This window comes from Panthera onca, chromosome B1 (assembly GCF_046562875.1).
Source record: "Panthera onca isolate mPanOnc1 chromosome B1, mPanOnc1 haplotype 2, whole genome shotgun sequence".
NCBI lineage: Eukaryota > Metazoa > Chordata > Mammalia > Carnivora > Felidae > Panthera > Panthera onca.
Window position 1 is genome coordinate 43,967,001 of NC_138342.1, and position 23,670 is coordinate 43,990,670.

General features: G+C 43.4%; 1 protein-coding gene across 1 annotated transcript in view; it reads right to left on the minus strand.

Annotated features, from left to right (window-relative positions):
- KDR (kinase insert domain receptor) overlaps positions 1-23,670 on the minus strand; it is a 46,733-nt gene that overhangs the window by 11,899 nt on the left and 11,164 nt on the right. The window contains exons 6-23 of the mRNA XM_060654992.3: positions 23,521-23,660; positions 22,647-22,824; positions 20,891-21,005; positions 20,635-20,798; positions 18,343-18,499; positions 17,349-17,472; positions 16,699-16,807; positions 15,275-15,616; positions 13,041-13,187; positions 12,583-12,714; positions 8,899-9,005; positions 8,330-8,465; positions 7,854-7,958; positions 6,421-6,534; positions 5,756-5,844; positions 4,574-4,727; positions 2,589-2,686; positions 66-188 (exon numbers count right to left, since the gene is read on the minus strand). Coding sequence (XP_060510975.1) covers positions 66-188; positions 2,589-2,686; positions 4,574-4,727; positions 5,756-5,844; positions 6,421-6,534; positions 7,854-7,958; positions 8,330-8,465; positions 8,899-9,005; positions 12,583-12,714; positions 13,041-13,187; positions 15,275-15,616; positions 16,699-16,807; positions 17,349-17,472; positions 18,343-18,499; positions 20,635-20,798; positions 20,891-21,005; positions 22,647-22,824; positions 23,521-23,660 — 2,534 coding nt within the window. The remainder of the gene's footprint in view (positions 1-65; positions 189-2,588; positions 2,687-4,573; positions 4,728-5,755; positions 5,845-6,420; positions 6,535-7,853; positions 7,959-8,329; positions 8,466-8,898; positions 9,006-12,582; positions 12,715-13,040; positions 13,188-15,274; positions 15,617-16,698; positions 16,808-17,348; positions 17,473-18,342; positions 18,500-20,634; positions 20,799-20,890; positions 21,006-22,646; positions 22,825-23,520; positions 23,661-23,670) is intronic.

The following is a 23,670-nucleotide window of genomic DNA, read 5'->3' on the forward strand; positions in this document are numbered from 1 at the left end:
AGCTTGCAAAGAGGAATTTGGATCCTGCAATTTAACAGATCAATGGGTTCATCTTTGAAACTTACATCTCCTTTTCTGACATAATCTGGGTCTTTATAAATATCCCGGGCCAAGCCAAAGTCACAGATTTTAACCACGTTCTTCTCCGACAAGAGGATATTTCGTGCCGCCAGGTCCCTGTGGATACACTGCAAAAAGAATCGTGTGTGTGTTAGGTCTCAGAACAGCTGATCTCTTCTGCATCTGTTGTGACCTCATGCTCAAAAAAATCCACATCAGAAAACTAACTGATTAACAAGCACTGGGCTAATGTCTTTCATCAACACTTCAGGAAAAAAGTCTGACTTTCGCTGAGACACACGCATCTGCTTATTCCATAAACAGCCCCAGACTCTGGAATTAAATAATTAAGTTATAGTATGATCATGGAGTCATAAATAGACTTCTCTTGGACACAATTACGAATGTGTTTCTGGTCACATCCACATATCCCTTTGGCCTGGCACCATATACGGCTAAAACCTGTTATTCTAAGGAGGCCCTAGAATGGAAGTTATTTCGAATGAATGCACGGAAACCAGGAACAAGGGGCTCTCATCGGTTTGGTGCCCTTTGTTGGTTTCCCCATTCCACATGGAACTGAAGCTGAGCAGCTCTGATAAACCATGCCCCGTGGGGCTCATCCTGTTTTCAAATTGTTGAATCATCATAAAGGTCTACAAAAGACATTTCAGCCTCTCGATGGTCAAGTTGGCTCTCAGGCGCACCAAAGAAGAAAAGTGAGTTCCTCTTGCTTTCTCTCTCCTCTTTTCCTTTGCTCAGTTTCTCCCTTCCCGATATCCCACATCGTCATGTAGCCTCCTACTACTGAGCAACTTTAGCTCCACCTGGTAGATTCATGAGGAAATAGAGTCTCAGGGAACACTTATAAATGAATGAAAGGCTCACAGGATTCTGAAGTCCATGCAGGAGTGACCATGGGAGCCAGGCATTGCTGAACACCCACACCTTGAGTCTGTATAGTACTCCCCTCTGAAAAGGGCATATTCAGGGGCACCTAGGTGACTCAATCGGTCACCCGATTCTGAATTTGAGCCCCACATTGGGCTCTGTGCTGACCCACTCAGAGCCTGGACCCTGCTTTGGATTCTGTGTCTCCCTTGCTCTCTGCCCCTGCCCCACTTGTGCACTCACTCACACTCACTCTCTCTCTCTCTCTCTCTCTCAAAAACTGATAATTAAAAAAAATTTTTTTTTTTAATGAAAGAGGCATATTCAAAAGCACACTGGCAAGCATGACTGAGCAAGACAGGAGATTCCAAAAAACAGGCAGTCCTCCCTACTTTTCCCCCAACCAAAGAGCTTCCTTTTTTTACTCTAACAACCAGGTGGTGTTCAAGAAACCAGCCGACAGATGTGAGGAAAGTTAAAGGTCCCTTGCATGATTCCCTTCCCAGTCGAAAGATATCCTGACCAAATGGCAGGCTCTGGCCTTTAAAAAAAAAATAGTGAAATAAAATCAGAATCTCCAAGAAAGGCAAAGGGCCTTTCTCCATAGGAAAATCCTTCCCTTTGGGAAAAAGGAGACAAGACCTCCCCCCACAGAAACATCTGAGATCTGGAGGCTCGAAAAGCTGTGACAAGCTTTCAGATTCAGAGAAAAATGGGTTAGAGATTTCACTCTAATTTAGAAACAAAAACAAAAACGTTAAGTCTTTCTTCCCCCACCAGGAGGGTGCAGCAAATGCATTTTGTCAACTGATCCCTTTTCCTGAAACTTAATTTGAATTTTTCTTGCTTAATATAAAACCATCCATTCTACCCTTTCCAGAGGCTGGAATCCGTGGTGTTTACAACCTTTGGAATATTTGTAACTTGTCACGTCCCCACCTCAGTCTTTGTTTGGCCTACTTTTCTAATTTTAGCTTTTTTAATCGCTCACATCTAAGGCCTGTCCTTCCTGGTTTCTAATTATACCACTAACAAATACTTTTTGATGGATGGTGATGAATGTAAAATAAATTAAAAATACACTCTCCTACGCTAAGATATCTGCAAGGCTCAGTCCCTCACCTCTTCCAGGTCACTGCTCAGATGTCACGTTCTTATAAAGCCTTCCTTGTTCACTTTGTTTAAAATTGATGTACACAAACACAGAAGCCTATGCACACACAAACATACCAGTCCTGTATACTCTATAGCCCTTTCCTGCTTATTTTTCCCCACAGTGCTTATTCCCATCCAACCTACTATGTATTTGACTTGTTTACATTGTTCACCGTTTGCTCCACCCGATAGGACGTGAACTCCTATCTTGCCTGTTTGTTCACACAGTCTTCTTAGTACCTACAAGACCGCCTGCCCTTCGTAGATGTTCAGTAAGTGTTGATCACATGAACTGATATCATGAAATCCCTACACCTCCTGAAGTTAGCAGAAGTGGGGTCTCCCCAACAGAACTCTTCCAATAGGCCCAGGAATGGACGATGAATTACAGTTTGAAACACACATCAGCGGCTGGCACTGAACACCTTACTTCCGAATCTGTGATCTGAAGACACACTTTGCTTCCCCCTGAGCAGTCTTACCTTCCGTGACGCCAAAAACTCCATGCCCTTAGCCACTTGGAAGCTGTAACAGATGAGATGCTCCAAGGTCAGGAAGTTCTTGTACAGATCTTCAGAAACTGTTGGAAGATGCAGAAGGACAGAGATCAGTATTGCCACCAGAAACTATGCGTTTCTAAGTTTGTGAGAAAAATCTTCATTTGAAAACTTGGGAGTTAAGCTTCTGGAAACAGAAGCAGAGAGAAAATGCCTGTATCTTCTGCAAGGTTGCTGAATCCCAGTATTATTAGCTTGCATCATACTCCTTAGCAAAAAAATGTTGGTTTTTCCATCTTAGTCAAATGGAACCAGCAAATCCAGGAGGCAGAAGGGAGGTAAATTTGGCAAAGATAGCAGGGAGTGAGAGAGGACTTTTTCAAGTTTGCTGTTTCAAACTGTTGTTTTTTTTTCATGTACCCAGAGGGATAAACAATAGTTTCCTATCAAGAACTCTAAAAATAAAACAACAATATTCAGGGTCATTGAATCTGTTCTCTCCAGGCTTTGTCCTGGGACAAAGGCCAAAGGTCGGATTATAATCGACAACAGATAACTAAAAATACCAGAAATATATTTACTTCTCTCACTTTCAAGCTGAGAAAGTGCTGTAAACACTTTAAAACAGGGCTGAGAGGATGCTTTTTTTCCCTCCAAGGATATGAATGAGAGATGACGGGAACTTCGAGGGAAAGATGGATTTGCGTAAACTGGTGGCATTTACTTCCGTGCAACTGGTACAAATAAACACGAAGACATTAATGGGTGTTTTGACATGATCTCTTAACTTTGGTCAGATAAGATAAGACATGGTTTCTCTCCTAGAGACAAATACCGGAGTAAATGAAAACTCCGTTGAAATAATAATCTCGTAAGTATTAAAAAGACCGTGAACCATTTTCTCAAGGATTTCTTTATGCTTAAGGGCCAGAGGGCGCTCAGTGAACAATTAGCGAAACCCTTCCATTTTCCAAATGAAGAAATGGGAGGACACATTCCAGGCCATCACCCTTTCTATTCCAACTTAATTCCTCAATCCTTTGGGTTTCCTGTGCCCTGACCACCATTTTGTGAGAAAGATGGGACAGAGGTTGCATGAGGTCCAGATAGCCTCTCCACATTCCTCTAGGCCAAGTTCCAGCTTGGCACAGCCCATTTGGCTTCTAAGAGGAAGAAGCCAGATTTAAGGTCTATCTGTAGCCTCGCGTCAAGGGAAATGGAAGCAGGTTTCTTCCACTATTTCACGACTGGGTTCTTTTAAGCTCGTGCCTCAAGAGGAGCCAGATGTCAGGAAGCCCCATCTCTATATCTATGGAGATGTCTCTGCTCCTTCTGAGGGAAGCAGATAGTGTATCCTGGAGCTGAAAGAAGTCTTGGAAGTTTGGGAATACAGCTCTACTCCCAGAGAGCACTAAAATATCATTGGAAGCATAACTGAATAAAGAAAAATATGTTTACCAAGACTCCTCTGAGGAAGTATGGTTGATAAGTCACCTGGACTGGGTGACCCCTACACCACCTCAGAGAGGTTGGGTATACTTAATTGAAAGTCTTGGGTTGTGCTGGTGACTTAGGCAGGATGGGGCGGAACTGCTAAGGGTAATGGGGAGGCTAATCAACCACCAGAGAGCCTCCTTTGTCCCTCAGGAACAGAGCGCTGAGCCCCTCCTGCTACTCCATGTTGAATGGAGTTTCAAAGCACTGGTTTAATGGTCGACTGCTTAGCCCTCGTGGGGTCCTGAGATTTCTCAGGCTCTCTGCGCTTTGCCTCACAACCTAGTCAGCTGCTTATTCAGGGCTTCCACACTTCACTTTTGAAAGACTGAATGGTGGGAGTCTCAAAATTCAGGTCTCTTTCAAGTTTTAGGGAGTACTGAACTTTTCCCATGACAAAATTCCTCATAACACCTTATCACCTTCTCTTTTCTGCAAAAGCATGCGTTACATATGAAGAAAGCAATGACAGGTACCTTCCTCTTCCTCCACATCACTGAGGGATTTCTCCTCAACAAATCCAGAGCTGGCTGAGCTCTGACTACTCGTGATACTATCCAAACGGCGTTTCGGATCCATAGTGATTTCCCCAACATATTCCTTCCCTTGACGAAATCGTGCCCCTTTGGTCTACAATGAAGCAAATGAACAAATTCTTTGAATGCAAACAAGATGTCTAAAATGTAGTAAACTATAAAAATAATTGTAACTATTAAAAGCAGACAAGAAGGACATCAATTGCAAGAATATGGAATCTCTGGGCTGAAATTTTGGGCAAATGTTCTACATAATAAATTTTCTTCCATGAAGCCTAGTTCCTTCTTTATGTTTTATTTTTTAAGTTTATTTTTACCTGTCTTGAAAGAGAGAGCAAGCAGGGAGGGACAGAGAGGAAGAAAGAATCCCAAGCAGGCTCTGCACCATCAGGGCAGAGCACAACACGTGGCTCGAACTCACGGACTATGAGACCATGACCAGAACCAAAATCAAGAGTCAGACGCTTAACCGACTAAGCCACCCAGGCACCCTGCTCCTTCTTTAGCTTAGAGATAAATGCCTGTTTCAAGTCTATCCCAGATACACTTCCAACATTAGGGTGCTCTTTACAGAGGGGCTGACATTCCATGGGGCCAAATACTGCTAGGAGAGAGAGAATATAATCCAAAGCCATCCTTTTCTCCATCCTTCCCTTTCCTCCTCCTCCTGCCCCCTCAGGCACCATCTATAATGGCTCAGTAAATTAGAATCACAAAAAAATAAAACATGAGAAGATATGTTCCCCAGTAGGTAAAAGAGGTTCCAACAGCCAAGAAGATTCCTCACAAGTTCTTTTTTTTTTTTTAAGTTTATTTATTTATTTATTTTGAGAGAGAGAGAGAGAGAGAGAGCGCAAACAGGGGAGGGGCAGAGAGAGAGAAAAAAAATCCTAAGCAGGTTCCATACTATCAGCCCAGAGCCCGAGTCAGGGCTCGATCTTATGAACTGTTGAGATCATGACCTGAACCAAAATCAAGAGTCGGACACTTAATTGACTGAACCACCCAGGCGCCCCCTCACAAGTTCTTCACGGGGTTTTAACAAAAGAAGATTAACCTGTATCACTTTGTGTTTTCTTCCGTTTTACAATGTGACCAGAGCTGAGTTAAGAAATGACATACCTTGTAAGGGACAAATTCATTTCTCTTGCCCCTTAAGTAAGTTGACAGGTTTCCAAACTTGCAAAATTCCACAATCACCATGAGTGGCCCTGCAGACAGCACAGCATGTCAGAGAGAAAAATGTTTCCGCTCATGTATCTCATCAAGTGTTTAATACACTGATGAACAAGAAAATACCATAGAAGATGCTACAACCTTTCACTGGGGACAGGATCACAGAAATCAGTGGGTCACAATGCCCTTACAGCGTAGCTTTTCTTTTTCCAAAAGGCAATCCCACAACCTGATCAACCAAAATTTCAGAAGAAAATCCACTCTCTTGCTTTTCAACACAATCACCTAAGAGGACTCCATTTCAGGGGGAACTACTCTTAAGGTCTTTGCTTTCAAGTTTTTTGAGAGGTTTACTTTTTTCATCTGAACATCTATTACACAAGTAGCAAACTGCAGTAGAGTGAGGCAGCATTTTTTAACTCACAGGAAGTTCCAGAAGAACTTATAGAGCCCATTAAACCTCCATGAAATATATTCGTATCTAGGAATCTGGCATAGTATCCTAAGTTAAGGAAATCAAGGCCATGGGAGTTGAGTGGTTTCCCTGAAACACCAGCAGAGAACTAAATGCCAGAATCATCAGGCAACCAAAACCCTCCACAGATACTCACCTCCTGGCTTGGTACAGGCACCTAGAAGATTGACCACATTGAGATGGTGGCCAATATGAATGAGGATCTTGAGTTCAGACATGAGGGCTCGGTGTTCACTGTGTGTGGCTCCTTCTACAAATACACAGCAAACAGGGAAATCATAAATGTGGGCATTAGCTTAAGAGGATCAGTGCCCCACTGCATGCATGTGTGCAACTTACCCTCCAGGGACAACACAGCTGTAACCAACCCAATTTACAGATTAAGTGCATTAAAAGTCAAATATAAATTATATTTTCCAATTCTAAATCAAATTCTTACTGTAAGTGCACCCAGAATGTTTGACATTTAAAGGAATCCATTGTGAAGTCTTTTGCAAAGCAGAGAATACATCTGCAAATGGAATCACACCCAGATTTTCTTTCCTTTACAAAATTGGATTTTCATGTATCAGGTTGACTATGCTTCTTAGGGCCTGATTATTTCAGTGCTTCCTGGTAAGGAAGCAACACCATGTATTAAATATCCTTATGTGTTAGGGGCTATGCTGAAGTTCCCGCCAATCGGTGCCAAGCAGGAAATTTCACAAGGGCCAGCTGGCAAGGCCAGTTGGCCCATGAGGCCGATGAGGCTAAAACTGCGAGAGTGATCCTGTACACTTCCCTCTAATTCACAGACGCGATCCACACCTCAGACCCTGATGAGCCACCTCAGAATGGCACACTCCCTTAGCCAGAAGGGCGACGAGGCGGAGGGAGAGAGAGAGAGATGGCTTTGCAATGCACAAGACCTATGGGCCAAGGGTCAGTGTGCCTCATCAACGAAAGCACATCACAACTGGAGCTAAGAGCTTTACATGCACCACCTCCCCAAATTAAAACGACAAGGCCAGAACACCATTACCATTAGGATTAACAATTGTTTACAAGGCTTTTAATGTTTAAAATGTCACCCATGGTCCTTTTGTCCCTAGTGCAACCATTATCTTTTACAGGGGAAAATCTTTTACATACTCCAATCCTAGGAGACATGCTATTTTTGCACTCTACTATTTTTACTTATTATATTAAGTTTCTTTCCATGTCTCTACATGGTCTATAATTATCTTACCAATGCACCATAAGAGATTAAAGAACAATTTTTACATAATCAAGGTATTTTTTTTTTTCCTAGAGTCAGGCCACAAAGTACAGCTGTGCATGGGCTCCCAGGCAAAGTGGGGAAGTGGATGAAGCTGAAACCCATCCTCAACTTTGCCTGGAAGGCCATGTACCCTGGCAGGACGCTATGAAAGAGGAACTTGTCCCCAATTTGCACAAAGGCATAAGCTGGCTACCTGCTTGGCTAGTGGGCTCACCTAACTGCAGGGCTGCTGATACAAGCCTTGCATTACGTCTGCAGACCAGATGAAACAGATAGAGAGATACATCACCATGTAATTTTGCTTTTACCTTTTAACATTTTGACAGCCACTGTCTTGCAAGTCGCTGTCTTGTCAATTCCAAAGGCATCTGCTTCGATCACTTGGCCGAAGGCACCACGGCCAAGGGGCTTACCTATAGTCAACAACGACACCAAACCAAACAGACTTGGACTATTACAGCATCAAAGTGACACAGAGATTCCGACTAGATCGGATCACCCGCACACCCCAGTTTAACTTGGAGAGTCCAGCTCACTCCCTTGTCTTGGCTTAATCATTGAATAATATCTCCCCCGCTTCACTCTCCAAATGCCCTACTTTGGATTATTGTAGAGGGACCCTACTTCTAAGTGACCAAAAGGATGATGACTCAAATTCCACAGACAGAATGAATATTCTGAACCTGAATCCAACATGTGAATAGACTATATCTGTCATTGTCCAAAAGGAGGAAGAGATGGCTTGGTAAACCCAACACCAAATTAATATCACTTGAAAACACACCTAGTTTCAGCCGGTCTCTGGGAAATTCCCACTTGCTGGCATCATAAGGCAGACGTTCACAGTGTTCATCCAAGGGCAGTTCATCTGGATCCATGACGATGGACAAGTAGCCTGTCTTCAGTTCCCCTCCATTGGCCTGGAAATCATTATTCCTTCCAGTCACATACACTCTGTTGTCTGGCTGTTGTTTTTTTGTGTGCTTATTATTGTTGTTTATGGAAGCCCCATTCCTGATGTCTCATTTTCAAATAAAATTCATGGAGTTTGAGAGTCAGTCCTATTATAATCCTGCATCCAGTGTCCCCTCAACCCCCAAATGAGCTCCAAATGAAGTACTTAAATCTTAATTACATTGGACAGTCCAAGCCCTTTTCTCCTCTAGTGGCTTCTATCAATTAAAGCCCAGTGGTCCAGCCAAAAGAAAGTGGGAAAGAATGTTATTGTATTGAAATAAAATTGTGCCCATTGAGCCAATAACAATGGGAAGAAACAACTCAAAGAGCCCCAGTCAGCTTTCATTAATCATGAAAACCAACGTACATGGGATGGAAGGGAAATGATTTTGTTACCCGCTTAACGGTCCGTAGAACGATGACAAGTAATAACCAGAAGAACATGGCAATCACTGCTGTGCCTACTAGAATAATGACCTCCAAGTTCGTCTTCTCCTGGGCACCTAGAAAGACACAACGGAATGCTGAAAACTCATACCTTTTGATATAAGAGGACAAAGTTCAACAATAAAGCAAGATCTCAAGTTTACCAACTTGGAAAAAATCCTAGATAATAATAGTCACAAGCATCTAACTTGAAGGGATCTATAACATTCTTTTTTTTTAATTTTTTTAATGTTTATTTTTGAGAGACAGAGAGAGAAAGAGAGAGAGAGAGAGAGAGAGAGAGCATGGAAGGGAGAGGGGCAGAGAGTGAGGGAGACACAGAATCTGAAACAGGCTCCAGGCTCTGAGCTGTCAGCACAGAGCCCAGCGTGGGGTTCAAACTCACAAATGGGAGGATCATGACCAATCTGAAGTTGGATGCTTAACTGACTGAGCTACCCAGGTGCCCTGAGTCTATAACATTCTTAATGGATAATTTAAAGTTTGCAAAACACTGCTCATGAAAACCTCCAAAGATAAAATTCTTTTTAATTTTTTTAACATTTATTTATTATTGAGAGACACAGCACAAGGTCCAACACAGGGCTTGAACTCACAAACTGTGAGATCATGACCTGAGCCGAAATCAGACGCTTAACCGACTGAGCCACCCAGGCGCCCCTCCAACGATAAAATTCTAAAGTTAAAGACAGGAATTAAGGATATCAAGGATAGAAATGTTGATGTCTTAAAAGAAAAAAATCATAAGAAGGGTTGAAGGAAGAGCAGTCTTCGATGGAAAGAAAACAGATTCCATTCTACAGGGGAGAAAAGTAGTTATTTGGCAGGGGATGGAATAAATACCCGGTTTTGCACGGAGAGTCTCAGTTTTCATCTGAATGGAGTTTGAGAAAGGATTATATAAGAAAACAAGTGGTCAGCAAGTTACTGGCTACCATGCACCTCCTAGGTGCTCAGTCCTTTAAATATGTCATCCCTCTTGATGTTCTCAGCAACTCTCAGTCTTCAGATGGAGAAACGAGCTCAAAGAGGTTAAGCTACTCCGTCAAGGGCACACAGCAAGTGGGTGGAATGGCGAAGAATTAAACAAGTCTGTCCAACACCAGTTAACCATTACACTACCCTGCCCTTGATTGGCAGGAGTCTGAGTGAAGAAAAGAGAGAAATCCAAGATGAGGGCGTCCCGTATGGCCTGGCAAGATGAGTTGAAACCACCCACGAAAGGAAAGGTAGAGGTCAGCAAGGAAGCGGCAGATGACGCTCTGAGTGGGAGAAATTAAATGCCAGAGCTTTTGAGCTAGGAGTGATTAGCAGAGAGGTGATAAGGAAGCAATTAGCACATGGGGCTTCCCGATGGATGAGTGCAGAGTGAATCAAATAAGCCGTTCAAGTGGCCCAAGGCAGCCTGAAAAAGGCAGAAGTCCAAGTAAGTAACTAGTTAGCCGAATAAGAGTTAACAGTCTGGGGACAAGTACCAACTATGCCTGGAAGTAGATTTTGTTTCTCTGGTGGTTCTATTGAAGAAACTTTCTTCTTTAATTTTTTCTATTAATTTTTTTTTTTTTTTTTTTTTGAGAAACAGAGTGTAAGCACAAGCAGGGAAGGGGGAGGGGGAGAGGGAGGAAGAGAGAATCTAAAGCAGGCTCCATGCCCAGCACGGAGCCTGATGTGGAGCCCAGTGTGGGGACCAATACAGGGCCCAACCTGGGCTCAGTCTCACAACTGTGAGATCATGACCTGAGCCAAAATCAAGTGTCAGACCCTTAACTGACTCAGCAAACAGGCACCTCGTGGCTTTCTTTTTATACACACGGATTTTTTTTTTAATTTTTTTTAATGTTTACTTATTTCTGAGACAGAGAGAGACAGAGCATGAGCAGGGGAGGGGCAGAGAGAGACGGAGACACAGAATCCGAAGCAGGCTCCAGGCTCTGAGCTGTCAGCACAGAGCCCGACATGGGGCTCGAACTCACAGACTGTGAGATCGTGACCTGAGCCGAAGTCGGTCGCTCAACCGACTGAGCCACCCAGGCGCCCCATACACACAGATTTTAAAGTCCATTATACCTAGTAAAGAGTTCAAAGATTCAATTGTCTATATAATTAATATTAATATAATTAACAATTAATACACTATAAAACCTTGGTTTGCGAGCATAATTCATTCTGGAAACATGCTTGTAATCCAAAGCATGTGTATCTCAAAGAGAATTTCAAGAACCATTGGTTCAGTTGTGATCATGTGACACTCATATTGCAAGACATCACTCGTTTATCAAGTTAAACAATCAGTTATTGAATAACTTATTAGAAATGTTTGTTCACCTTGCAGGACACTCGCAGAACAAGTTACTCGCAATTCAAGGTTTTACTGTAATTATAACTTCCATGTTAATATTATCTCCATGTTAACATTAGGAAGACTAACCGACACATTAAATATCTACTTCTCTCCTTCTCAGTATTATTCTTTTTGGGAACTAAGTAAATGTAAGTTCTGTGCCAATGTTTCCTACTTAGGCAGGGGTAACCCGCTGCAAACAGCTCAGGGAGATGCGGCAGGGCATGAGAAAGAGCTGGAAGCCCCCACTAGGACCTGCCCTTAACATGAAGCCCTCTGGAAGTGACAAAAGCACCATGCCACTTGAAATTTTTATTTATTTCACACACTTGAAATCTTTATTTGCAAGTGCAATCTATAAAATGGTGAGAAGCCTACAAATGTGAAAACAAGTCACCAAGATGCAAGATTTGATAGATTGAGGGAAATAAAATCTAGAGTTTGAGAGACAAGTGAGGACGAGTTCATAAAAATCCATCCGTTTTTCCTTCTGTCACCATCCTTCTTTCTTCCCCTTTCTGTCACAAATTACCTTTCCCATCTGGGAAAATGCCAGATTTCACATCACTCCTGCACACACATAGGAGTTTCCTTTCACATTTAGACACCCTAAAATTTCCATGCCATTGGAGCAATGGTCTGTTGTTCACAATTTTAATTATCTGCAGTCCAGTGAAAACTATGAACCCTTGTGATTGTCTGGATAGCACTGATTTTGACGATTAAGCAGTAATTCCAGTGTTTTCCCAAGAAAATATAGAGGTATCACTTCTACAACAAGTTAATCGATCCATTCAAATGAAGAAAAGAAACAAGGGAAAGGAGGATATTCTACCTGCCTGGCTAAGAATTTTCCCATAGCGAGTACTGCCAGGATGGGAAATATGATTCAAGTAGAATTAAAATAACACTGATTATTTTTTCTAGTTGAAATAATATATACTTAGAGCAGAAAATTTACAAAGTACAAAGAATATAAAAAATCACCAAAATACTCCCACTGGGGTGGCTCAGTCGGTTGAACATCTGACTCTTGATTTCGGCTCAGGTCATGATCTCACGGTTCATGGGATCAAGCCCCAAGTCAGGTTCATGCTAATAGCGCAGAGCCTGCTTGGGAGTCTCTCTCTTCCCCTCCCCCACTCACACGTGTATGCACTCTCTCTCTCTCTCAAAAAAAAAATAAACAAAAAAAAATCACCTATAATCCTCCCACCCAAAGTGTATGAGCATATATACAACACAAGCTAATTTTCTAAAAACACCCGATGTGTCCATGAATTTCCACTGACCTTCCACGATGAAAAATGCCTCCACTTTTGCACACCCAAGAACACTGCATGCCCGGCACGTATACAGGCCTTCATCTTCCTTCCTCACCCTGCGGATGGTTAGGTTCCGGTTCCCATCTTTCAGTACAATACCTAAAAGAAAAGAAAAATGGTTGTTTCCATTTATGAGGTGATGTGGTGGAGTTGTTTAGGAAAAAATTTAAAAATATAAATGATGTCTTTTCTTGGATGAGCATCTAATTCCAAAGAGTGATACAGGAGGCACTGCTGACTCATCACCAGTCCCAGCTTCCATGAGAATTCAACAAGGCTCTGAATTCTGAGTCTATGAAATGAGCCAGACCATGGACACTAATATTGCTTTTTTCCTACCTAAAACAAATCAAGGCATAAGGTGGGTTTTAGATCCTATCTCTGAGAATTCTGCAACCAACCAGAGATAGACATAGTCTATTCACCTGAGTCTTCAACAAGTGTTTCATTATCTTTAAACCACGTAATCTGTGGAGGGGGATTCCCAGACGTGGTGCACGAAACTTCGATGGTTTCACCAATACTTGTTGTTTGATTCTCCAGGTTTCCTGTGATCATGGGTGCCACACGCTCTGTGCACACACACACATACAAAAATCATACAACATGTAGTTAAAACTTCTGAAATGGTTTTAGCATCAGTAAACTTATAGTTTAAACTTAATAAACAGTAAACCACTGATTTACTAAGCTGAAAATACATAGAAGCTAATAACATTACTCTTGGCCACTGAATAAAGTTAATGGAAGAAATAAGTCAGGACAGTTGACAGAGATCACTTTGGACATCCTTATTAGTGATTCTAGCTGGTCGTCACATCACAAAATAAAGGTTGTCACCTTTATGGGGTTTTCTTCTAACTAGACACAGCTTCCCCAAGGGGAAACTTTCCCTCCCACGAAAGTTCGAGACAGTGACACCCTTGAATTCTGCATGTTTCTCTTGGTAAGTGCAAACCTTCAGTGTAATTCAACAAAGAATGCCTTATGTATATTTGGCACTTTTTACAAAACTCACTTACACTATTTCTGTGGCTCATTATCAATCATACAATGGACAAGAATATTAACCTTCTTTTGCAGATGAAATAACTGTAGTTAAGGGGGTTAAACAACTTCTCCAAGTCCCTATAACTCAGTGAACATTTGAACTAATGAGCTTATAAGACTAGTCTGGTGCCATTTCCACTAAAACACAAACAAGCAAGACAATAATCCCTAAAGAAAGTCAAAGATTTCAAAAATTAAGCTCATGGGTATTTGTTTCAATGTACAGCAAAACTTCAGATGTACCCTTTCATCAAAGCATTATAGAAATATCTTGTCCAAAGCAATTGAAAGCAATCTTGCTGAAAGAATCCACTGCAATATTTAGCAAAATGGGATCACCTCAGTGGTGAACTACACTGGGATTTAAGCAAATGTCCTGGGCTCTATTCTATTTCTAAGGATAATTTTAGGAAAACGACTTAGGAGTCCTTAGAGAAGCAAACCAGGTCATTGTGAGCACATATTTCCTGGGCATGGTCTCTTTCATATCTCTTTCTGAATTCTTCCTTTAATTTGAAACAGGACCGGTCCCCAAGATGGTCATATATGTGATAAGATACAAAGGGCCCTGGGAATGACTTCACCCCAAAAAAATTCCTTCTTTTGACACCTAAGTCTTAACACTAGCAAACACTACCCTAGTGTCTATCTGAGGATACCTCTTAAAATATGCCAAGGCCTCTGAAGAAGACATTATTCCTCCAAAACCTTAGTATAGATTCATTCACCTGGGCAGTTCCCCATCTTAACAGTAAAATCAGAGAATGCACACATCCCAGAAACTGGAAAGGGACACTAAAGAGAGGAGAAAATGGAGGGAGTCGGCACAAAGAGACTTTCCCAAGTTTGTCTGATTTCCCCAGAGACAGAGGCATGGCCGCATAGCTTTTGCGCAAGACACAAGGTTAGATAAGGTGTGGAGAGTGGCTCCATGTGGAATTTACAAAGCTATCTGCTCACTAAAATTATCATCCCATTGATCTTATGCTGGACTACACGGGATGACCCAGAGGGACAAGCAGTGAGTGGTGCACCCCTCCCATGGGCTCTCACAGGCCCTAAACAACCCCATTGTCACACTCTTCATGTAGTAGGTATCTTACTGAGCACCTAGCATGTGCCACTGTGTTCTCTGATGCGAGCTACTATAAGGAGTAAAACAAAACAATTCCTCTCCTCATGGACACCAAGACCTCAATGTGCTACGACCGCCTGGTGGTTGCCTGTGTTCTTATCTTATCTACCTCCTCACCACTCTGAATTTCTGGAACCTTCTTAGCTCACAGTAGGCATTCCATGAACATGTGTCTACTAAAATAAATAAATGTCCAAGGATAAAGTAGAAATTTCCCCAGTTTAGGCTCATCCCTCAGAAATCCTAATGAAATCCTATCATTAGAGCTGGCAGGAACCATGCTATTTTCTCTTTTTAATACATCATTTCACCACTATCCGCCTCTTTCTGCCTCAAGGACTTTCAGTGAATAAGCTGAGTGTGTACCCGTCTACTTCATAGGCTCCTATACGATAGTTATTTTCTCACAGTCCCCAAAAGCCCTACACTGAAGGCATTCCAACAGTCTTTGATGATCCAGAGTTGCCTCCCTACCTAAAACCGTGAGCTGTCGGACCACACAATGTCTTTTCTTGGTCTTCCTGTCCTGAGCAAAGCACACATAATCTCCTTGGTCCTGCAAGGATGCGTTCTGGAGCTCCAGGATCAAAGTGTCGCTTGTGCCATTAGAGAACGTGGTGGCATTCATTTTCCAAAGGGCATCCAAGTTCTTGCAGATGGGTGTAGGCAGCTCTCCCACGTGGACTGGCAGAGCCTGAGAGCCAGCCTTGTACCACGTGAGGTTCTCAAACGTAGTTCTGTCTGCAGTGCACCACAAAGACACCCGTTCCTGTTCGGTCGGCTGGGTGCCGGGCTGCAAAGTGATTTCAGGGCCCCCTGAAATACAAAACCCATGGCTAGAAAATGGCGACTTAATTTGGGCAGCGCGCTTTTGCCTTCTTGCCGCCCCTAGACTGCTATAAAGCACCAAGAAAAGTGACGCCCTCGCAATCCCAGACGATGTCACACAGGGAAACAACCGCACGAGACAGCTCGGGACTCAAAATAGGTTATTTTACTAAGGTGCAGTCCTCAGATATGTATCAAATCTCCACTTTGAGCCCTAAACACAGTTTTTGAGACGAAAATAAAAAATCCAAGACCTATTTACAGCAGATAATTATAACACGGAATTTTAAAAATGAGTTCCTCATCAACACATCACACTCAATGACATTAAGGCTATAATTACGACAACGAATTAGCCCACGTTAAACTATTTCACCCAGTGCAGTCAGCTAAAGCTTATCCATAAAGCTAAGATGAACAGGCAGAATCAGCAGCATTGGGAGGAAACTGTCCCTATGTCATTACAATTACCTCCAGTCAATGCTGTCAGCTGCTCAGCAGCAAGCCCACCAACACTGATTGAACCCCAAGAAGCCACACACTATGCTAGACTCAGATGGTGGGGACATAACTAGTACCCAGGACTAGTGGCTAAAAATATGTGAAACAGGGGCACCTGGGGGCTCAGTTGGTTGAGCATCCGACACTTGATTTTGGGATCCCTGGGTCATGGGATCAAGCCCCGTGTCGGGCTCTGTGCTGAGCATGGAGCCTGCTTGGGATTCTCCCTCTCTCTCTCTCTCTCTCTCCCTCCCTCTCCCTCTGTCCCTCTCCCCTACTCTCTCTCTCACTCGTACTCTAAAATAAATTTTTTAAAAATTAAAAAAACATACGTAAAACCATTCTCTCCCCTGAGCGAACAGGAGTCAGTTGTGCTGATTTCACATGAGCCCAGGAGCTCCCTGAGAAGTCTTCATTTACGAACAAAAGCATCCCCAGTGTCAGTCCAAGGCCTTTTCCAAAACCACCATGCCACTCAAGAATGGCAAGGACCACAGACTATCAGACAGCTTAGCACCCCCTTGGCAAGAGATCCAACGCCCCCTCCCCCCCCAGAGAGCAGTACTCACTGGTCACGTGGAAGGAGATAACCCTCTCTCCTCTCCCAGCTTTGTTGACGGCTTCACATTTGTACAAAGCTGACACATTTGCCGCTTGGATAACAAGGGTACTTACAGTCTATGAAAAAAACAAATCCCAGGCCGTAAACGATGGAGGCTGTGTTCATGCGCATGCATTCAGACTCAAATTCAACCTGTAAGACCCGCCTACTCCATTCATACTCCCGCACTGACCTCTCTCAAATCCACACAATTATCATTATCCTGGTGTGGCTCACACATTACACAAAATAGACTTTGGAAACCAAAAGGGAAATCATGTATTTTAGCCTAACACTGCACACATTTTCTCATTTCCATATTCGTAAAATCAGAATCACCTTACAATCGATGTACAGAGCTAACAGCATATGTGTTTTATCTTTCTCTGATAAGATACTAATAAGGCGATGGTGCTTCTAACAGTCAATGGTGTTTTCAAACTGACTTAATATGTTAGTATTTTATCGTACAATTAATGTGACTATCAATCTCTAACATCCCTCACGTATGATTACACCATGCTTCCACTCCATCCTCCCACCCTTCCATCAAAGAGAGAGAGAGAGAGAGAGAGAGAGAGAGAGAGAGATTTTCAATTTAAAGAACTTCAAACTCACTTTGTTTTTTCCTTCAATTAGGGCAAATTGATTTTTGTTGACTTCAATTTTATTTCCCCCCTGGAAGTCATCCACATTTCTCCATTCTTTACAAGTGTATGGGTTTGTCATTAAGACAGCTTGGCTATAAGGAAGAAATAACAGCTCTTATTACGACTTAACTTTCCTTTAGTTCAGATCCATAGCGAGGAAAGGAGTCAGACTTTGGTTACTACGTTCTTAGAAATAACTTTCAGCGCACCCTGCCATGTTACAAGACTTGGCGCCAAATAAAAATAGGCCTCAGCAAAGAAGGAAAAGGTTCTAGGTAGATTCATTCAGGATACAGGAGGGAAACAGCTATTCTGGGAACAAACCTCCATTCATAAATTGAATCGACAAGACAATTCAAGTTAATTTAGTTCAAAGGAAGACAAGGAAACTAAGAAGTCATTGGGCTTCTTAAAGCAATCTCCCTGGGACTGTGGCCTTTGTGTAGGAAATGGTCAGCATCTGAGGAAGAAACTAGTAGAGGCCGTCTCAAAAACAACAACAGGAAGTGAACGGCTCAGGGTGATAGTGGGTGGCCTGGGTTTTTTTTTCCTAAGGATGTCTGGACTCGTGTTAGAACCTGATAAGCTGGGCCTGAGAAGCCAAAGGCTCTCATCCATCAGCTCTTCCTCTGAGATGGACCTTCTCCCAGATAAGGAGAGACGTGGTATTCACCAGTTGCTTGGAGTAAGGGAAAGAAACAAAGATTGGCGATCGGCAATGTGAGGGAAGGGCCTGCATTTGGAGAGGTGTGCCAACCTAGGAACAGAGAGCTAGCTGATCTCAAAGTGGGACACCAACGAAAGACATCTCCTAAAATGTTAAGACGTGGAGAAAGATGGAAAGCACCGCTTGGGGCAGAACTTTCTTAGGAAGGGCCTTCTCCGGGGGAATGGAATCACACCGCAGCATGGCTGCATGAAATGCAGAACAGCAGGGCAAAAGAGGACGGGGTCCTACTCACGCAGGCCTGTAGGCACACTCCTCCTCCAGCTGCCAGTACCAGCGGATGTGATGTGGCGGTGGGACCGCGTAGACCGTGCACGTCAGCGTTTGCGTGGTGCCGTACTGGTACGAATCCACCGGAGAGATCAGGGATTTCTCGCCAATCTGGGGTGGGACTGGAGACGGGAAAAGTCACTTTTGAATTGTCAATCGGCTTGGAGGAGCGGAAGGGGGAAGCTTTCATCAACCAAGGCCTATGTTTCTATAAGCATATGATTCCACTCCCATTTTCTTTCTCAAAGAACAGCTAGACTTGGAAACAGGACACGGAACTTCTAGCAAAAGTCATCCTCCTCGCCAGCGGAGGACTTTGCACAAGTCTGGACACCCTCTCTCTGCCTTGTTATCCCTACATGTTATCCCTACATGTTGGGGATAGCTCTCCCTGTGCTTCCAGTCTCAAGAGATCAGGACAGGAAAGGCATAAAATCATTGTGACTAGCACAGTAAATACGCTTATTATGTGCCGGGCATCGTTCTAAGTGCTCTAGCCAGAATAATCCATTCGATCCTCATAGCCACTATCATTGTCCCTTTTACACATAAGAATGAAACAGAAAAGTCGAATGACTTGCCCAAGATCACCTACCTCTCTTCCTCCTCCCTCCCCGTCTCCTTCTTCCACTTCTTTCCCTCCTTCCTTCCTCCCTCTCTCCCTCCTTTCCTTCCTTTTCTTCCCTCCCCCTCTTCCTTTTTCTCACCCTTTTTTTTTCTTTCCTTTTTTTGGCTCCAAAGTCATTAATGCAAAACTATTCTCCCATCATCATCAACTTAAAGATTCGGATTATACTCTCAAATTTTGACTTTTTATGTTCATTTTATCTGGCAGGGTAAATGCTAAGGTGAATCAAATGGTTAGTGGCTTCATGAATTCTCGAGATGGGCTTATACACTATCCATTTTTACATCTTTGTTTTGTGCTCATTTGCTTCTCCCTACCCTACTTATGAGCTTTCTAGCTTCTCGCCTTTCCCAAATCCCCTCCTCCCGAGTGGCTTCTAAATGACATTTCTGCAACCTATTTTCTTTAAAATACTCCCTGAAGCTGACGTCCCAGCAAAGAAATGAAGTCAACCTCAGCAGACATACAGAGCAGCGGCAGGATATGTGGGGAAGCACCCTAACGTTATAAGAGAAGATCCTGAAGTTGTAATGTGCTGCGCCCATAGGGAGAACAAAGAATGCCAACAGAGAAGCATTTCCCAAACTGTGTCTAGAGCAAGAGATGAGTGGATTTCTCGGGTTGGAGGGGGATGCTCGGCTCAAATAATTTTGTTAAACTCTCAATACTCTATGTCTCTCCCCCTGGAGAATGGCAACATACATAAGCATATTAAAGGTCCTGATAAGTCCTGCTATATAGACACCTGTTGTCCATTGACTTAGCATCTCAAACACTTCCTTGACCATAATACCATTTTATTCCCCATCCAGGACACTTTCAGCTTGAAAGAACAAAGTTCAAATCATCCTTAGATCAAAAACTTTTTATCTTCCCTTTATAGCCTCAGAGTCAGATAGATCTTAGACTCCTGTTTTTAAAAAAAAAAAAATTTTTTTAACTTCCAGCCAGCCAATGTCAACCTGCAAAAGCCTTCTGAGCTGGGATCTGCCTATGCCTCAAAGTAGCAGCTTCCCACAAAATTCAAAAAGGCTCTTAAACATTTGCATGCCAGGTGCACACTTCCGTGAGACAAGGTCAAAGGCAACACAACAACTGTTCCCGGAGGGGTGCTTATTTCACAGCATACAGCCATTGAATGTATCATCTACATCAATGCTGCATGTGACTGCTGAACAGTTCAGTTGCGTGGCCTCTTAAGCACGTACATCCAGAGCGTGCTGTCCTACACCTCACCTCAACTCTACTGCTCTGGATCATTTCTATAAAAAATTTTTTAATGTTTATTTATTTTTGAGAGAGAGAGAGAGAGAGAGAGAGTGAGTAGGGGAGGGCAGAGAGAGGGAGACACAGAATCCGAAGCAGGCTCCAAGCTCCGAGCTGTCAGCACTGAGCCCAACGCAGGGCTTGAACTCACGAACTGCGAGATCCTGACCTGAGCCGAAGTTGGACGCTAAACCCACTGAGCCACCCAGGCGCCCCTGGATCATTTTTATACGTAGAAGCCTGTTCCTGATGTGAGTGAAGCAGCAGGTGTGACAAAGGACTGGTGGCCTGGCTGTGTAGGAAGCCGTAATCGTACCCTTTATAATCGGTTTGGGGCCGAGAAGGAAAGCGGAACAAACTCACCATTCACGACCAGAGATACCACGTGGCTCTGTTTCTCCTTCGAAATGGGGTTGGTAAGGATGACAGTGTAATTTCCTGTATCTTTTTCACTCACTTCCATAATAGTCAGTACATGCCCCACTTTTATTGTGTGATTGGACTCAATGGGTCTTCCATTTTTATACCTGTGGAGGAAAAAAAAAATCTCGGGAATTAGTATAATTTAAGGGTTTGCTTTCAGGGGGAACAATGCTTTGCCTTTATTCCTAATAGTTACCATTTTATTTCCGGGGGAGGGTAACCAAGGTACTTCACAGGCACTCTGACACGGTCTCCCACGATGGCTTCCACCAAAGATTCCATGCCACTACCAAAAGCGACAAAAGGTTTTTCTGGAAAACAATAAAAATAATTACTCCTACGAATGTCAACTTCTTCAGTGAATGGTCATTTGGTTTGGTTTTTCATTTCAAATGAAGAGTGCGTGATCTAGGGAGTGTGAGTTGCCACAATTCAGGGATTCTCCACACTGCCTGTCCTTGGTCACGGTCCAGCTTCTCCCCATCAACTGGCCTCTGGATTTACCTTTCTCTCTCTCTGAGCGGCCACTGCAAGCCTACTGGTTGCTCCAGTCTCAGTTCAAGCGTTTGCTCCCCTGGGAAGTTTTCTCTAAGTCCTCCAGGAACCTCGGGTGCTCCTTCTCCTCCATCCCCCTTGCACCCGATACCTACCCACCATCTTCCCCAGGACTCAGTCCTCGGACCCCTTCTCTTTATCTGCACCTTCCTCCAGGCTCAGCCATAAAGTGCCATTCACCCCTGACTTCTCCGGGTTCCAGACTTATATATCAACTATCTCCACTCGGACGTTTGATGGGCCTGTCCAAATAAACACACCCAACACCGTCGCCCCAAATCTTACTTCCCTCTCAGTCTTCCCCATCTCGGTCGATAAAGCCACCACTCATTCACCTCCTCACGCTAACGATTCAAGTCAGCTTGCATTCTGTTTCTCTTAGGCCCCTCAGCCGTTGAGTCAATGGGTGGGTCCTGTTGACTCTATCTTCAAAACCATATCCAGAACCAGATCACTTCTCCCCACTTCTGTCTCTACCACTCAGTCCAAGCCACTCACCAGCTCTCACCGGGATAAATGCAATTAAGCCTCCTATCTGGTCTCCCTACTGCTGCCCTTTCTTCCCTAAAGTGTTTCACATAAAAGACGCAGCAATCACCGACTTCAGCCAGGTCACGATCTCGCGGTCCGTGAGTTCGAGCCCCGCGTCGGGCTCTGGGCTGATGGCTCGGAGCCTGGAGCCTGTTTCCGATTCTATGTCTCCCTCTCTCTCTGCCCCTCCCCCGTTCATGCTCTGTCTCTCTCTGTCCCAAAAATAAAAATAAAAAACGTTGAAAAAAAAAATTAAAAAAAAAAAAAGACGCAGCAATCCTACGGAAACGTCAACCAGAGCGTGGCTCTCTCGGCTCCAGCCCTTCTATGAATGCCCGTATTATAAAATCCAAAATCATTACCCAGGCCCAAGGTTGAGTGCCAAATGAATTACCACCTAACCGCGGACACTGACGTGTTATTATGTGACATGATTATCAGCGAAGGCGAATAAAAAAGAAACGAAGTTATTTTGCTCAAAGCCCCACAGATAGTAATTAAATCCAGGTTTCCTCAATTGCAAAGCCCTTGCTTATTCACACAGGCCCCTCAGCCTCGAAATAAAATGAAAATGCAAAAACTATCGTAGATAACAACACTCTGCTTAGTATACTGTAGTAACGGCAGCCACAAACACTGCAACAAGTAAAAGTTAGTGAGCACTTGCTGTCTCGGCTCATCTCATCATTAAAGTTGGGATTTGAACCCAAGCTGTGCTCTTGATCTCTAGCGCATGTGGCCTCCCTCGCAAGAGCTCAGACATGTCTTCTGAATGAACAACACAGGAATCTCTAGCTGACCTAACATCATTTAGATGATCTCGCTTTTCAAGGCATGGCATGATTCCAAAGGACAGCGTCGCTTACCGTGGACCCTGACGAACGTGCTGTTCCGCTTGGTCATCAGCCCACTGGAAGCCGCACAGGTATACCACCCTTGGTCACTCCGGGTTACACCATCTATGGTCAAGGTGCTCAAAAATTTCTTCATCTCACTCCCAGATTGAGTTTTTAGGTCCCGGTTAACAAGCTTTTTATGCTGATGCTGAAAAAGAGTTTACTGAACTTTCAAAGTCCAGCATAACATCCCCTGGTAGCTTCTAGATACCCACAGGACCGAGTCTTGGCCCTTGGTGAATGCGATTCGTGCTAATAAGAGGTACTTCAGAACTTTTAACACCATCTAGGCTACCAATATATTTGGTTTCAAGAGAAATAAATGCAACCAACTGAATTAAGATTTTGGAAGCCTCACATAGTGGGAATGAGATGGACAGGTACCACAGAAACACAAGCAAGTATGACCACTGTTTAAGGAGAAGTATGTCTCATGCCACCTCTTAAAGACAAATTCCCTTAAAGGGAAAACAGATCAAAGACTTTGGAGCACAGAGAAATAATGCAACCTGGAAAGATGTAATCACCTAGAAAAAACTAATCTTCACTGCCTGATTATAGCAGAGTGGAACCGAGTTTTTGGCATTGCATCTGTTTTCCATGGGTGCTATGCGTTCTGTAGTTCTTTTAAAGTAAGTGTGTGTGTGTGTGTGTGTGTGTGTGTGTGTGTGTGGGAGAGAGAGAGACAGACAGACAGACAGACAGACAGAGAGAGAGAGAGAGAGACAGAGTTAAGGCCCTTACATTTTATCTGGCCAGACAAGTCCCTATCTCTCTCAAGCAAACTCCATTGGAGCTTATTATCAAAGTATTTAGAGGTCTGGCTTTGAACTGTCAGTGTTACCTTCAAAGAAGGGTATTCCCAGTTGAAGTCAATCCCCACATTTAGTTCAGTCCTCGCTGTACAGTTTAAGACGAGCCTCTCTCCAACAGACAGCTCAACTCCATGAGGGGGGCTCAGAACCACATCATAAATCTTGTACCCTGGAGCAAG